Source organism: Pavona decussata, unplaced genomic scaffold (genome assembly GCF_977016875.1).
Source record: "Pavona decussata unplaced genomic scaffold, jaPavDecu1.1 SCAFFOLD_213, whole genome shotgun sequence".
Taxonomy (NCBI): Eukaryota; Metazoa; Cnidaria; class Anthozoa; order Scleractinia; family Agariciidae; genus Pavona; species Pavona decussata.
Window position 1 is genome coordinate 558,768 of NW_028145618.1, and position 16,387 is coordinate 575,154.

Below are 16,387 nucleotides of genomic sequence, written 5' to 3' on the forward strand. Positions count from 1 at the left end.
TTATTAGTTTTTGCAAATCCTTCCCAGATGGTCATTAATTATTTTATCTGAATTTATAACATGACATTTGTACATTACGATTTAACATTATAATGTGAGTGTGAGCATTTATATACAATGCAGTTTGTAAAAACTAAAAGCCCACACCTGTAATTATCAATAAGTTAAGTTCACCATATGTGTTTTCAAAATGTCCCATTAAAGCTGATCATTTTCAATTTTTGACATTTTCATTAACCACTTGAGCAACAAGAAGTAACAGAACTATTAACCTGAGTATCAGGCCTTCTTAAGGGGAGGGGGTAGGGAGAGGAGGAGGGGGAGGGGGAAAAGAGGAGAGGAAGGATTTTCTTCCCTTTTCTCCTTCCACTGCTGATCTTCTTGGAAAGTGTCACAGCCAGTATAAAGCCACCTCTTCCCCATAACCAAGGAGCAAGGCATTTAGCATAATTATGCTATCGAGTAAAGTGAAGCATATTATTATTTTGGTGACATGATCATGTCTTGATATGTGAGGTAATCATACGCTAGGTAGACATTTGAATCGCAGTGGCTGTAGAGAGGACCAAAAACAGGCTTTGGTACATACAGTAGACAGCAAAAGAAACAGTAGCATAAATGGTCTCTTTCAATTTTGTAGGAACAAAACCCAGCTATTTAATATTAAAATAATTGAATAACTTGAAAAGACCTTATTTTTTAGAAGAACTGTGTAACATATCTTTTTACCTTTGCTACAAATTTATTAAAAACAGCTGCTCCAAATATAATGGCGGCTCTGTTTTAACTACCTCCCCAATGTATATAGCAACTCCCAGAAAGTAGTACACTCCAGATGAAGCAAATCCCTACAAAACTGTTATTGAATATTCAGTATGTATTTCCCACCCACTAACCTGAAATGGACTAGCATTATCATGTGTAACATCCATAAACAGTGCATGTGCAATGCATGGTACAAGAGGCTTCATGTCTGAGGGGTGCATAAAGGCACCAACTGGTTCACCTCCATAACGATAAATTAGACGTCCTTCCTCGTGAGGATCATGTGCATTCATGGCCTCTGTTTGTGAGGTAAGAGAGTGAAATTAGTGCATGACTAAGGCAAAGATCTGTTCCAACCCTACAGCTCTGGATAACAATCAAATAAATTATTTTCATCCAACATCATGCTGGAAGAACACCTCCTCTCTTAACTTTCCATTTGAATAGTTTTCTAAGATCAAACATTTTCCTCCTGCAACATACTGGTGACATGCAAAGAACTGTCATGTGGGCTCACTTTGTTTGGTCAACAATTGTTCGCCTATAAAGCCACTAAAAGGTTTTGTGTGACAAACATGATGTTGAAGCAAAATGTTTCATCACTTAGCCAGGCTTCAATAAGAGTTTAGTACACTGTGAAGATGTAGATGCCTGTGTATAGCCTCTGTAACACTCCAGTAACTCCAGTTTCTTTAAGTAAACATGGCGCAAGTATGAGAGTATTATTTACTAAGTTCTTCCTCTATATTGGGTGCTAAAATCCACTGTAAAGTTACTTTCCCCAGTGGTTTGTAAGCAATCGTTATAAATCTGGGTTGATGGGAACACTGTGGCATTAACATATCTTGTCTTAGAAAGCAACAGCTAAACCCAACCTTCGCTTCTAAAATCTGTTCAGCAATAACAATAATTTTGATCCAAGCTGGCAATCCAAAATGTTTGTATAATATTTATTTATCTTATTTCTAAGGTTTGTATTGTGAGTTTTCTTTAATTATTAAAGAAAAATCACAATTATACAATAAATAAATATAATTATACAAACATTTCGATTGCCAGCTTGGATCAAAAGACACACAATCAACTAAACCTCCCATACTCATATACCTATCCTCGCTGCACCAATAGTGGTCCCACAGGTGTCTAGGTTGACTGCAGTATGCTTCAGAACATGTTGTCAAAATATCAATATTTATTTGCCTTACATGTACGCTGAGCATGTACCGTTAATAGTTATTATTATTATAATAACCAAAATAATGACTATGAAGGGAAGCACTCAGTCATACAAGGCACTCTATTCTGAAATACATAATTATGTCACTTGAAGCAAGGTAAGATATTGTTCAAATTAAGAGCTACTATAATTACCTCTTATAAGAGATGTAATTCCTAATCTGTTCACAAAAATATTGTCTGTGGCTTCAGAACCTGTGAATAATTCAGCTGTGACATATAGCTCTGGTTTGACTTGTCTGGCTGCATCCACAAAGTACTGCAATAAATGCAATGGCAAATAATATTTAACAGCAAGCATGTTAAAACCATGAAGGTGCTTTCAAATTAATGGCAGGTGTTTAAAGTGCTTTAATTAACACTAAAATTAAACTTTTAATACGACAATTACTTTCTTCTTAAGACATATTTTAAAGGATTTTATAAAGACATTTATTGAATATTTTGTTTTAAAGGTTTTTATTTTCTTCTAAAGACATTTGGATTTTAGTTCCTGCTATTTGTTTGATTTAATGCTTTCATAAATTGTACTGCTATGCAACCTCAACATCAAAACTTGCTTGGCAAATCACACAGCAGGGTACCTGAAGCATTCACTGAAACTCTATTGCATGTAAACTCCTGAAAGCTGTCAACTGAGGAATATGACCATACATGTAGCTATTGAAATAGGAATATCAAGATTGACCTGCCATCTTATTTACTATTTAACGACAACCAGGTTTCTTGGATGGAAAGTGGTGACAAATGGAACTCTATCATTAGCGGTGTTGTTTGCGATGACACTCTTCAAAATTTCAACCCTTGATTTAGTCGATGCTCGTTGTCTTCCCCTTCTAATGACATTCTACCAGCGTGATGCAAAAAAGGTCTCCATTTTTGCTGCCTCGATGTCAAAGTCAGTGTCATCAATGCAAATCTTACGCAGTCTGAAAAACGGGCTATAGGGTACGGATGACTAATGGGTAAGAGTGACTATCCGTGTCTTTGTAATGTATAAAAGTGATGGAGGACCTTTGCCAAAATGTGGCATTTAACAAGTTTCAATTTTGAAGGTTGCATCCAGCCTCATCCCCAAATTTATCAGCCTTGGCAAGCATGTCAAATGTGACAACACCCACTGAACTTATCTGGAAGATGTGCTATCAAGTTTGGTACCAAGCCTCCAACATAAAGCTTGGGTCACTTTATTCGTGCAAAATATCACAGGTTACATACTTAAGAAGGAGGAACTTTTGAAAGTTTGGAATTTTTTATTGGCCAACACAGAGTACAGGCCCGTAGCAAGGCTTAAACAACTGAGGGGGCTCAACAAAATGGTTAAACAAAACTACCCCCCTCCCCCCCGTGACCCCCCAAAAACAGACTGATTAGGAAGTTTAAGATGCAACGGGAACATTAAAAAAAAAAAACAGAAAAAAAGTAGATTTAGTAAGTAAAACAATAACTTTGCACCTGCATCACACCTTTTGGTACATCTTTTTTGCCGTTTTTTTTTTTTACGTGTGTTGGAATTATTGCCATTTTATATTTTCTCGTTCATGTTTCGACTTGATTGTTCCATTGTAATCACCGACCGGAAGCGAGTCTCAGTATTGACAGGGATCGGAAATAGAAGATCAAGTTCAACCAATAAGATTAGCTTTATTATAATACATGAATGATTTCTCTGTAATCTGAATGTACGCGTGCTAGTGACTGCTTGCGAGGGAGTGAAAAACCTTGTGAAAAATCCAGTGAAGGAATACAAATTTGAACACGATATTTTCAAGTGTGGTTGTTTGTTTAGCAAACGGGACTTAACAATTGTGTTGGCAGCAATCGGGAGATTCCCAACACAAAGTGGCACCTCCGACGGGACAGTGATCGGGAGACAGCAGCGAAATTCTTAAGAATGGAGAAATTGATTGCAGATTTGGACACACAGTTAAAGTTTTTAAACTTCACGTGAACAAAAGGTCAGGCAATCGTCGAGAAACAAAACACAGAAGGGATCGAACGGCATCGTGATGCGCTTCGGGCGATCATGAAAACAGTGGAAAGCCAGAAATTGCAAATTGAGCAAGCCAAGTTTGCGAATGGCGAGGCACCCAAAGACGTCACCGCATGGAGCTCCGAAATTGAAGAACAACAAGCTGCGGTCGACGAAGAGATCGCTCAGTTAACTGAGCGACTAAACGAACTGATACTCGGTTCAACCTTAGAAGCGAAGAAATGCGAAGAGGAGCTCGTGGAGCAAGCGCGTGGGAAACAATTAGATTTCGAAAAAGCGCAGCTGGAGCTTAAACTTGATTACGAAAGAAAGATTGAAGAAGCGAAAAAAAGTCACGCGTCAGGATCATCTAGTTCTGCGAAAACTGCGAAATTGCCAAAGCTTGTAATCACTAAATTTGGTGGAGCATTAACGGACTGGCCACGTTTTTGGAACCAGTTTGAAGCCGAGATTGACCGCTCTGACGTTCCCGGCGTGACAAAGTTTTCTTACCTGAAGGAACTCGTGGAACCGAACGTGAGAACTCTCATCGATGGCTTGCCGTTTTCGACGGAAGGATATGAGCGAGCGAAAACTATCCTCAAATCTAAGTACGGCAAGAAAAGCGAGATTGTGAACGCCTACGTTCAAAACATCATGGCCTTGCTGACGATAACTGGAACACGCCCCTCGAGGATACAGGAGTTTTACGAGAAGTTAGTGTTCAACGTCCAATCCCTGGAGTCGTTAGGGAAATTGCGAGAGGTGAATGGCTACGTAAGGATGTCAATCGACAAGCTAGAAGGAATCAGAGGCGATTTGGTCCGAACAGATGACACTTGGAAAGACTGGGATTTTCCCAAGTTCGTGGACGCGTTACGGAAATGGACGGAGAGAAACCCTATCCCAAAACAAGAGAGGCATGAGAAGTCAAGGGATAAAGAAAAACCGCCCTATCCACGCGAGCGATCGTACCAGACTCAGCAGCGAGAAGAAAAATTGCGTGGATGCGTTTATTGTGATAAATCGGACCACAGGTCAGCTGATTGCAAAACAGTGAGCACCCTCGATGATCGGAAGCGGTTGCTAAGCAGCAAGCGTCTTTGTTTTAACTGCACTGGAAGCAGACACAGGGCAGCGGATTGCAGGAGTCGTTTGGTGTGTCAGCATTGCCAGAGGAAACACCATACATCCATCTGTGACAGGCTAGGTGAGCAGTTGATGACAGCAACCTCAATGGGAAACTCGGCCGTGATTCATCCTGTAGTAGTTGTTGAAGTCCAAGGTGTTAAATGTCGAGCGTTATTGGATACGGGCGCTAGAAGTTCGTATGCTTCAGCAGCACTCTTGGATCTCCTGCGAATTCAACCTCATCAACGCGAAGTGCGCCAAATTGAGATGATGCTGGGAGCGGTGACCAAAACAGTGGAGATATTCAAAGTACAAGTCAGTTCAACGAAGGGAGAGTTTAGCCTCGTGACCGAAGTAACTAAAGTTGACAAGCGCGAGTTGCTCGTTTTAGATAATCCGCGCTACCAGCAGTGCCTGGCTAGGTATAGCCACTTGAAAGGGATTCATATGGAGGACACAGATACCAAGGATTCACTACCAGTCCACCTCATTTTGGGAGCCAGCGACTACGCAAAGATCAAAACAGAAACAGCGCCTCGTATTGGGGCCCTTGGTGAACCAATAGGAGAGAAAACCAAGCTCGGTTGGACTATCATGTCCCCAGGAAAAGAAGTGGATTTGTCTACGATGTTCTTCACACAAACCTCGAGTGCAGACTATGAACGTTTTTGCAGGCTAGACGTGTTGGGATTAGCAGATTCGTCAGTGGGTGACCAGAACGAAGTCTATGCGGAATTTAAGGAGCAGTTACATCACGATCCAGCTGGGTGGTACGAAACTGGGCTGCCATGGAGAGGAAACCACCCACCGCTTGAAAACAATGAAGCCGGAAGTCTTCGTAGATTAAACACCCTGGTAAGGAAACTAAAGCACCAAGGAATGATTGAGCACTACGACAAGGTTATCAAGGACCAAATAGAAGAAGGAATAGTGGAACGGACCACCAAACCAGTAAAAAGCCGTGAGTTCTATATACCCCATAAGGCAGTCGTCCGTGAAGCAGCAGAAGCACGAAACTTTGTGTGGTCTATGATGCATCGGCAAGGGCAAACAAGGGAGCACCTTCACTAAATGAATGCCTTAACCCGGGACCACCGCTTCAAAACCAGCTTTGGGGTGTCCTGGTCCATTCTCGATTCCATCCAGTGGCCATCGCGGGGGACATAAAACAAGCATTTCTCCAAGTCCGTATTCGTGAAGAAGATCGAGACGCGCTTAGGTTCCATTGGCTCAAGGATCTGACCACTGAGACAGTGGAGGTGTTAAGGTTCACAAGAGCTCTTTTCGGCCTTACGTCATCTCCATTCCTCCTGGGGGGAGTCATTCAGCATCTACTTGGAAGCTGTAGGTCAGCCTACCCCGACATTGTGAAGGAACTGGAAAGGAGTTTGTACGTGGACGACCTAATAAGTGGAGGGCCAACCAGTGAGAAGGCGCAGCAGGTGAAGTCGACTGCGATAGAGATATTCGCCCAGGGAACTTTTGAGTTACACAAGTGGCACTCGAACGATCCAGTATTAGACTCCACAGCTACAAGACCAGCCGAGGGAGAGGAAGAGACATATGCAAAGGAACAGCTGGGCATACCAAGGAAAGGAGGGGCATTTCTCCTAGGACTTCCATGGGAGAAGGAGAGTGACACCATTGGGGTGAAGTTCCCCTCAGAGAAAACGGAACCTACCAAGCGAGGAATTCTGGGGAAGATAGCCAGGATATACGATCCACTGGGGCTGGTTTCTCCTGTTACACTGGAAGGTAAACTTCTTTACCGGGACGCATGTAAAGCCAAGGTCTCCTGGGATGCACAGTTGCCAATCAAACTAACTCAAGACTGGTCGCGACGGGAGCAGAGACTACCACAGATCTGTACTGTCCCACGGTCCTTAGCAACCCACCGAGAGGAGATCCAATCCATTCAACTCCATGCATTTGGGGATGCCAGCGGGAAGGGTGTGGCGGCTGCAGTTTTTGCCGTGGTAGTCCAAGAGTCCGGCACCAATCAAGGGCTGGTCGCAGCAAAGGCCAGGTTAGCTAAGCAAGGGCTGACAATACCCCGACAAGAATTAGTATCCGGGCACATGGCAGTAAACCTTGTGATGAATGTGTGTGAGGTCTTGGAAGGTTTTCCTGTGACCGAGAAACATTGCTGGCTTGACAGCACCGTGGCACTTCATTGGATAAAGGGACCTGGTGAATATAAGCAGTTTGTGAGCAACCGAGTGAACAAGATACAAGCACATCGTGAGGTATCATGGCATCACGTGGGGACGTCTGAAAACCCAGCTGATATTGGCAGTCGTGGTGGAGGTGTTGCTCATCAAACCCTGTGGTGGAACGGGCCTAAATGGTTGTCTAACAGAGAGCAGTGGCCGTTAGATATTGTAACAAGTCCGTCCAAAGAATCAATGGTGGAAGCCAAGGCAACGCGAGAGATCTTCGCAGCGGCAATAGCGGTGACAGATGAGCTAGATACCCTCTTGGAGAAGTTCAGCTACTGGAAGACAATAAAAGTGTGCGCATGGATGACACGATTTCTTCATAACATACGCTTGGTGAAGACAAACAGATTAACAGGGCCGCTAACCACAGAAGAGATTAACAGAGTGAAGCTTTTCTGGGAGAAACGAGTTCAGGCACGGGCGACAGCAGATGAGCGCTATCAAGAAGATCGATTGCAGTTGAATTTACAGCCTAACGCAGAGGGAGTATTAGAGTGTCGAGGGAGAATTCAAGGGGACTACCCAGTCTACTTACCTGACAACCAACTTTACACAGAGAAGTTAGTTGCCCAAGCTCACCTTAGAGCCCTCCATGGGGGAGTTGGAATTACGATGACAAAAGTGAGGGAGCACTACTGGGTGCCGCGACTAAGAAGACTGACCAAGAAGATTGTCAAGTCTTGTAACAGTTGTCGGCGATTCCGAGCACGAGCATTCTCCTGCCCCCCACCAGGGAACCTTCCAAGGGACCGAACTGAGGGACAAATACCATTTCAAGTTGTCGGTGTGGACTATGCAGGCCCGCTGAAGTACCGGAAGAAGGCGAAGACCGAGGGAAAGGCGTATGTGTTGCTTCACGCCTGCAGCCTAACACGTGCTCTGTTCTTAGATTTACTGCCTAACCTTGAGACCACGGAATTCCTTGCAAGTTTAAAGCGTTTCATTGCACGGCGTGGCCGACCACAAAGAATTTATTCAGACAACGGGAGAACGTTCGTTGGAGCAAGCAAATGGATTAAGCAGGTCATGCATGATGAGAAGTTCCACGACCTTATAGCCCACCAGGGGATCCACTGGCAATTTAACCTGAGTCGCGCACCCTGGTGGGGTGGCCAGTTCGAGAGAATGGTCGGAGTGTTTAAGGCTGCTCTTCACAAGTCAATTGGAAACGGGTTGCTGTCTTGGGCCAAACTTCAGGAGGTACTGTTAGATGTTGAAGTCTCTCTCAACAACAGGCCTTTGAGTTATGTAGAAGAAGACGTTGAGATGCCCATTCTCACCCCAAGTTCTCTTTTGTACCTCCAACCGAATGCACTGCCAGAGCTGGAGCTGCACAACATTCAAGACTATGACCTCAGGAAGCGGGCTAAGTATTTGCGAAGATGCAAAGATGCCTTGTGGTCGCGCTGGACGACTGAGTACCTGCGTGGGCTCAGAGAGAGACACCGCCTCAAACACAAAGGCAACTCCAATTGTCCTGGGAAGGGAGACGTGGTAATTATCAAGTCAGAGGAGAAGAACCGCAGTCAGTGGAAGTTGGGGATAGTCGAAGACTTAATAACGGGCCGAGATGGTGTTGTCAGGGGAGCAAAACTACGAGCTGGCAAGTCTCACATGGAACGGGCAGTGCAGCTCCTTTACCCCCTGGAACTAACCTGTGACAAAGTGACTGGGACACCTATAGCACCCCTTGACCCAAGTGCACCGACGTTTCGACCCAGAAGGGATGCAGCAGTCACTGCGAGACATCGCATACGGGACCTTGCACAGGATGAACTGTGAACACTCTAGACATTGACATTAGTGTCGTTCTAGGCGAAGCCAATTTCAAAAAAAAAATGTACATTTGCTCTTTCAAGGCAAATGGGGGGAGGGTGTTGGAATTATTGCCATTTTATATTTTCTCGTTCATGTTTTCGACTTGATTGTTCGATTGTAATCACCGACCGGAAGCGAGTCTCAGTATTATTGTGAAATGTAACGTCAATCACTTAGGGCGAAGTGACAGGGATCGGAAATAGAAGATCAAGTTCAACCAATAAGATTGGCTTTATTACAATACGTGAATGATTTCTCTGTAATCTGAATGTACGCGTGCTAGTGACTGCTTGCGAGGGAGTGAAAAACCTTGTGAAAAATCCAGTGAAGGAATACAAATTTGAAAACGATATTTTCAAGTGTGGTTGTTTGTTTAGCGAACAGGACTTAACAATTGTGTTGGCAGCAATCGGCAGATTCCCAACACGTGGACTATCATGTGAAGTTTCCTAATTTCACGTTTAAAGGAGGACGTAAACAAACGACGGCAAATGTTTCTTTCTCTTTTACTTTGGCTTTAACCAGGCAGTAAGAATCCGACTGTGGGAGAATTTTTTCTCTGGCTCTTGAGAGGACATATTTGTGCGTCTTTCGACAACGCGCGAAAAATAAATTGTTATACACTAAGGAGGTCGAAGGACATTTGTATTGCTATAAATGAGCGGATGCCTTAAAAAACAAGTAGTTTATTGCAACAGCTTTTAGGGCTTAAGATTGGTTGATTTCGATCCATTTTGGTTCTTATTTCCGATTCACAAGGTAGGAGTACCTTTGTTGTTGTTGTTGTTGTTGTATACAAAAACAAGCTGTTAGCAAAGGAAACTGAAAGGCAGTAAACACAAAGGCATTTGCAGCGTCAGAGTTTAAGACTGATTGCTGTACATTAATTTTTTTTTTTTTTTTTGGCAAACTGTTTTGTAACTTCCAAAAATTCTGGGGGGGCTCCCTCCCCCTGCTACGGGCCTGGAGTAACGTGACTAGCAACCATTATCAATCGAGTATTATAGCTTCCAATGATTTTAGTTTGATATCTTAGAAGAAAGTAAAGTTACAATCCCAAGAACTCATTAATTCCATGCACCCCATCAAGCCTCCACAAAATCTGTTGACCACTTTTAATGGACAAAAAAAAAAAAACAGCGGTTTTAAAACAATCCTTCCATTGCTACTTTTAAGCATTACCAACTGTTTTTAAAAAGCTATTATTAATAATTATTTATTATTTATTTCAAATGTCACATTACTGCAGTTTTGAAACTTAAACCAATTACATGAATTACATTTTTTTAATAATTTTTTGTTTTGCGGATGCTGTTTTCATCTTTTACTAGGCATTTCCTGCAGTATAAATATCACAGTCAAAAAATGAAGATGTACAATATTTTAAGGTAGTCATCCTCATTCTGATCTCCATGCATTCCTAGTTTTATGAGTACCCAACCATCCCATCTACAGTAGCTGATAGGACAATAACTAAATTATATTCAAAGAATAATATTACTATTAATAGTAAACTCTAAACAAAACTCTGCTGACCTCAGCAACATGAAGAGGAGTACTGTGGCAATTGTCGAGACGAATTCCATCAAACAACCTGAAACAGGTAGAGAGTTAATAAAAGATAAGTGACATACAGTTAACATACTTCACAATCACAAAATCCAGGTTGGAGAGGACAATATATACCACCTCGTTTTAGCCATAAAGAAAAGCAGAAATTATAAGTTAGAATACAAACAAAACCAAAAAACTTAATGAGTGAAAATGAAATATAGAGCAAACATACTCACCTATAGCTGAATTTGTACAATTTACACTGTTGCATACATTCTATTATTTTTTATTACTGGTAGTAATAAATTTACCTACTTTTAAGCTAGGAACAAAGCAAAAAGGAGCATTGAACTGACCTTGCACAAATCTGAGTATATTTCAGCATGTGATTCCAGAGGAAAGGTGCATCTTCAGGTTTTTGTCCATATCGCAGTTTAACGCTGTCACCCCAAGCAATGAGTTCACGTCGAAGATACACTAAAGACTCAGGTGCTGCAAAGTCTTTTAACGGATCTCCTCCAAAGATCCATCCCTGATGTGCCATGCAAAATCTGGCCTTGTCAGAAAACATGAGCTGCTCCTCATCTTCTAAAGTATCACAGTCTCCGGGTGTTATAAAGTAACTAGAGATCAGTACAAAGAGGATACAACAAATTATATTTTATAAGAATGTAATTTAACTCTCTTAAACTTCCAAAATCAACTCACAAATTATGAATCAAAAAGGGGCCCTTACATCTATTAAAAACTATTTTAATATAAACTCTGAATATGAAAAAAATAAACAATAAAACTTTGTGTATTTTTTGTGAGTGACGACCAATTTAAATACTTTACATGTGATCAACTAATTGTAACATGATAATTGGTACAGAGTTTCCCTCAGAAACCATTCAGAAAACTCTTAAGAGATGGGATGAAACTAGAATGACAGCAAGAAATTGCAAACACAACATAGCCAAATCCATTCAAATGTTACAAAAATCAGTATATATATCAGTTGGGGATCAGGCAAGATGTTGAACATAACATTTGTATACTAACTTAGTATAGAAATGTTCCAACTAAAGATGCTTTATTTCAAAATTATTCAATTATGTCTGCTCCCATCAGAGGGATGCAGGAGTGAAAAATACAAGAGGTTGGTTGACAGATTTCAGGTAGAAGTATACTTGTATGGTCTGATTGGTGCACTTGAAATAATTGCTATGTTCTTCATCTCATACATGTAGCTTACCACTTTCTAGGTGAGCCTGTTTACAGCTGTACATGTTTCAAAGTATTAAAACCATTGAATTAAACCATGCGAAACTGTTACTTAACTTTAAATTTTGTTACAGCAGTTTCCAATAACACGCGACCTACGGCATTCAAAAAAGTCGGATAAAGTTGCGTTTTGGTGGACGTCAATCAAAGAAAAGCCGTTAAAATTATTTTGAATTCTGACAAGATTCCAAGGTAACCCTGCAAGGAACTAACAATTTTACCTCGCTAAGAGATAGTAAACTTTATTTAAATTGATTCTCCAGCCAGATCAAGCGCAAAGCAAGGTATTTTTGAATTTAAAAAAATTCGATTTTTACTGCACGTGATAATTTGCTAAATTGCATGCATGCTGATTTAATTGTCAGGTGTAGTGATTTCAAATGTTTCATAAAAAAAATACGGCTTTGTCTAAACAATGCGCATTTTTTGGAAAACCTGTCTTGCAAATCAACTTTCATAAAGTTTACCATCCGTCAGCGGGTAAAACTGTCAATTTCTTCGTTCTGTTGCCTTGAAATGTTCTCAGAATTCAATACAATTTCAACGGCTTTCCTTTGATTGACGTCCACCAAAAAGCAACTTTTGCGGAGTCTTTTGAAGGCGATAGTTTGCATGTTATTGGTAACCGCTGTAATCAAGCGAGGGACAAACTAAAGATAAAATGAAGCTTTCAGCAAGATCTTATTTTTATTTTACTTTGAACATACATAATTAAGATATTTCCTGTTGATAATTATTATAATAATTGCCAATGAGCTATCCGAACAAAGATGCGAGCATCACCGTTAGAGCCATTGCACAAAATGATGGACATGAACAGCGAATTTCGAAGGGCTGTTAGACAATTTCTTGTGATTGTATTACAATGGGAGATCAGATGACAAAGGACAAACACAACAACATCAAAGGGCCATTAATGAGCGATTGTAATGCATGTGACAATATCCTGACTAGATGACCAATCGGAGCTTGCCATTGTTAAAACATTTCAGATGATAATTCCTGTAGTTTTGCTGTTATACAATGGCAAAAACAAATGCAAGAAGCAGTGCTTGAAAGCACATATAAGACTCTATACCAAATTACTGGTATTTTGGCCATGCTGGTTGATGATGGCGAAATCTGATCAACACTTCCTTGAAGGACTAGTATCGGAAATGCGACAACAACTGTTTTATTTATATGACACTTTTTTGTTGCATTTTTTGTGGGGACTGAATACTCAAATCACAGGGGAGCAAACATCCCATTATTGAACCAATGTGTTCTCAAAATTATCTCAACCAACTTATTTATTTAGCTTATCAGCAAAAACAACAATTAAACTCATTATTATTAATACTGGAACTCATACACTGACAAATTGTGCAGTTCCAGAAAATATCCATACTCCCCCCACAGAAGGTTTCTTGTTTTGCAACCCCGTCCCCCCTGGAAATTCCAGTTTAGCTTCATACTTTGCTTCTAAAATTTTGACTTTTAAGATTCCCCTCCCTCTAGGAATTCCAGATGACCTTCCATGGGGTGGGTATGGTTTTTTTCTGCAACTGCACAATCTTAGCAAGCATGTCTAACAATCGAATCAACTAAGTATTGCCTGTCACTCCTTACAAAGATATGCATTTGCATAGAGTGGTAAAACATATTTCAGTACCCAAAGTGTTGCTTTCATGTAACATATTGATATATTATGCTATCATTGTTGTTCATAACATTTTGATTGCATTATAACATAATGTTGGGACAAACATTCAAGCATTCCATGCAGTTTTAACCAAGAGTGTCATATGGTACAAGATGCAATTATGAGCTCAGTATTTGGTCAATTTATGTGAAATTTGCACAACCAAAAGATTGCGGAACAATCTACAAATTGAAGACACAAAATTATACCCCCCTCCTACACCTGTATATGAGACTTGATTTACCACCCCTCAAACTTTTGGAATTTTTTTTCCTTTGTACGTTAGGGGTCCAATTGACATCTCACAACAATCAATGCAAATAGTTTAGGGGGATACCCTTGCCATTATGTACAATGAATAGGAAATTTTTCAATGTTTTTCTTCTTTTATTTTTTTAATTTTAACAAGGTACTTAGTGAGCAGCATGCATTTCATTTCCCCCTTCAGGGAGGTGTAGGGTTAGGCCAATCTCTCCTTTTCCCAATCACCTCAGCTTTGTGGATTGCATGCTGAGACCATGTGCTTGCACTGGTCACGATCTTTGATAAAGATGTGTTGTTGTTAACAGTGGTCAATTGTGCTGCGAATTCTACATAGCGTACTTATCTAGTTAGTTTGCCTTCTCGCTACATGGTTATCCGTATGAAGCAAAGTTGGAATCTACAGAGGGGTAGTGGGGTTCTAGTAAAAATCCCTTCCTGTGGCAGGGGGGGGGGGGGGTGGATATATTTTCACCAAACCAATATTTATCTGTTGGCAATCTGTTAGTAAACTGTCAGTAACTTGTCTGCTAACAGCTTAACAATAATATTACAGTTGATCAACAGATTGACCAAAAGGTTTGCAGGGAAGCTGTTTTTCATTGCTTAGCCTTTGTCATAATTATATACGTTAAATGTTGTGAAATTCTGTGCTATTCTACCAATGAAAGTAGAAGCAATACACTTACTTTGTTGCCAAAGGACATTTTCTAGTTACTTCTGGATGTTTGGGGCCACTTCTATCCAGGCGTTCATATCTGATACCATTTTGAACACTTGTTATTGCAGATTCAGTATGATCAGCAACTTCATTGTTCTTTATGGCTTCATTGAGACTAACCAGGTGTTCCCTTAGAGCCTCACAGCACCGGTGCAGTCTATCTTTTTCATCCAAAGCATCAGACCTTAACAGTAAATTCAACCCCAACATTTTCACATTAAGTCTATAAAGTCAAGCAGCTATGCCAAATTAGCCCTCAATGTTTGTTTTCATCAAAAGCTTCATATTGACTGTAAAGGTGCACAGAAACAAATCAAGAACACAGTCATATTGATCGTATTTTACTAAATATTACGAATGCACTGAATGATGATGGTGATGAGCAGATAAGTGCTACAGGCAAGGTGTTCTTGAGGAAGCCATTATTGGTTGGCTTTTAATTGTCTTAAGAATCTTTTAGGTTTTTTTTTTTTTGTCAATAATGATGATCAACAGATAGGTCACATTTAGGAATATCCACAAGTTTTGAACATGGTTTCAATCAAGTGTTTCTACAACCAAAAAAAAACTTATAAAAGTACCAAAAATTAGCATGTTTTACCGTTCTTTGTTGAATTTTTCCATAGCCTTTGCCATGTCTATTGTTGCTGAGAAACGTTGATAAGATGCTCCTGTTGTGACCTTCAGTGGAGGTCCATCAGGTTTAGGTGAAGCACTGTCTGGCCTTCTTGAATTCAAGACAGCATGGCGGAACTGTTCTACAGTCTTCTCAACATCCACACAAAAAAACTCCCAAAGTCTCAGTTTTGGCAAAACTTGATGCCTGAAATCATAGAATGATTTTGCATTTAACCCAATGAGTGACAGAAAATTAGCCAATTTGCACTTTTTGGCACTTTCTAAATTAAGGTTGACAAAAGATACAGAAAATCAAAAAAATATTTATAATAAGGACTTCACAAGCTTGCAACACAATTGCGGCGTCTTTGGTGTCTTTTGGTGTCACTACTTTAAATAGTGTCTGAAGGGTGATGACAAGTGGACACTAAGACTATCTACTAGTTGACGGTTAGATTATCATATGGCAAATTGTCCTGGTGGGACGTTCCAAAAATTAAATATCATTTGACTGTTGATTCTGTTGACAAAATTATTCCACTCCCCCACAGATATCTTTCTTCTTTTCTTAAAACTTTGCATAAATTTTATTCAATATTCTGCACTGGGTAACTGACTGTGTGAGTAGAAATGATGTCACAAACTTATTGAAGGCAATGCTGGAGGTCTGGCTGACAAAATAACGTCTTCAGGTTCTTGGGTGTTTTAAGAAAAAAACTTCAGGAATTTTGAAAACAGAATACTGTTTCTGAATTAAAATGGTCTTTGTTTGAAAACATGAGAGTACAAACCCTCTTACAATCATAAATCTTAAAATACAAAACAAAATAATACTGTTGGTCTCACCGTAAGATATTTCCAATGCAATGAATATGGTAATCACTGTTAACTTCAGCTGGTATGCCTTCATTTGCCCATAAACCATCAGCCACTTGACAAGAGAAGTGCCAGAAAGCACGATCCAGTAAAAATGCTGGTTTAAGATGAGGAGAGTTTTCGAGATTGTATGCACACTCTGGGTGATCCCAGAGCCAAGGGGAGCTGTTAGCGGTGTGATTAAGTACAACATCTACTACTGAGAGGACCTTCCACTCTTTACGTATCTTGTCAAGAAGCTCCTGTCAGATTCAAGAGATTTAAAT

At 40.4% G+C, this 16,387-nt stretch overlaps 2 protein-coding genes across 2 annotated transcripts in view; one reads left to right on the forward strand and one right to left on the reverse strand.

Moving 5' to 3' along the window:
• The window catches only part of LOC146460459 (glycogen debranching enzyme-like), a 47,189-nt gene that overhangs the window by 16,871 nt on the left and 13,931 nt on the right, over positions 1 to 16,387 (reverse strand). Inside the window, exons 5-11 of the mRNA XM_085088208.1 lie at positions 16,092 to 16,363; positions 15,229 to 15,450; positions 14,596 to 14,811; positions 11,052 to 11,318; positions 10,678 to 10,735; positions 2,137 to 2,260; positions 897 to 1,063 (exon numbers count right to left, since the gene is read on the reverse strand). Coding sequence (XP_084944334.1) covers positions 897 to 1,063; positions 2,137 to 2,260; positions 10,678 to 10,735; positions 11,052 to 11,318; positions 14,596 to 14,811; positions 15,229 to 15,450; positions 16,092 to 16,363 — 1,326 coding nt within the window. The remainder of the gene's footprint in view (positions 1 to 896; positions 1,064 to 2,136; positions 2,261 to 10,677; positions 10,736 to 11,051; positions 11,319 to 14,595; positions 14,812 to 15,228; positions 15,451 to 16,091; positions 16,364 to 16,387) is intronic.
• On the forward strand, positions 6,182 to 9,507 carry LOC146460460 (uncharacterized). The gene has a single exon (XM_085088185.1). It carries the CDS (start codon positions 7,183 to 7,185, stop codon positions 9,103 to 9,105), a length of 1,923 nt encoding a protein of 640 aa, XP_084944311.1. The 5' UTR covers positions 6,182 to 7,182; the 3' UTR covers positions 9,106 to 9,507.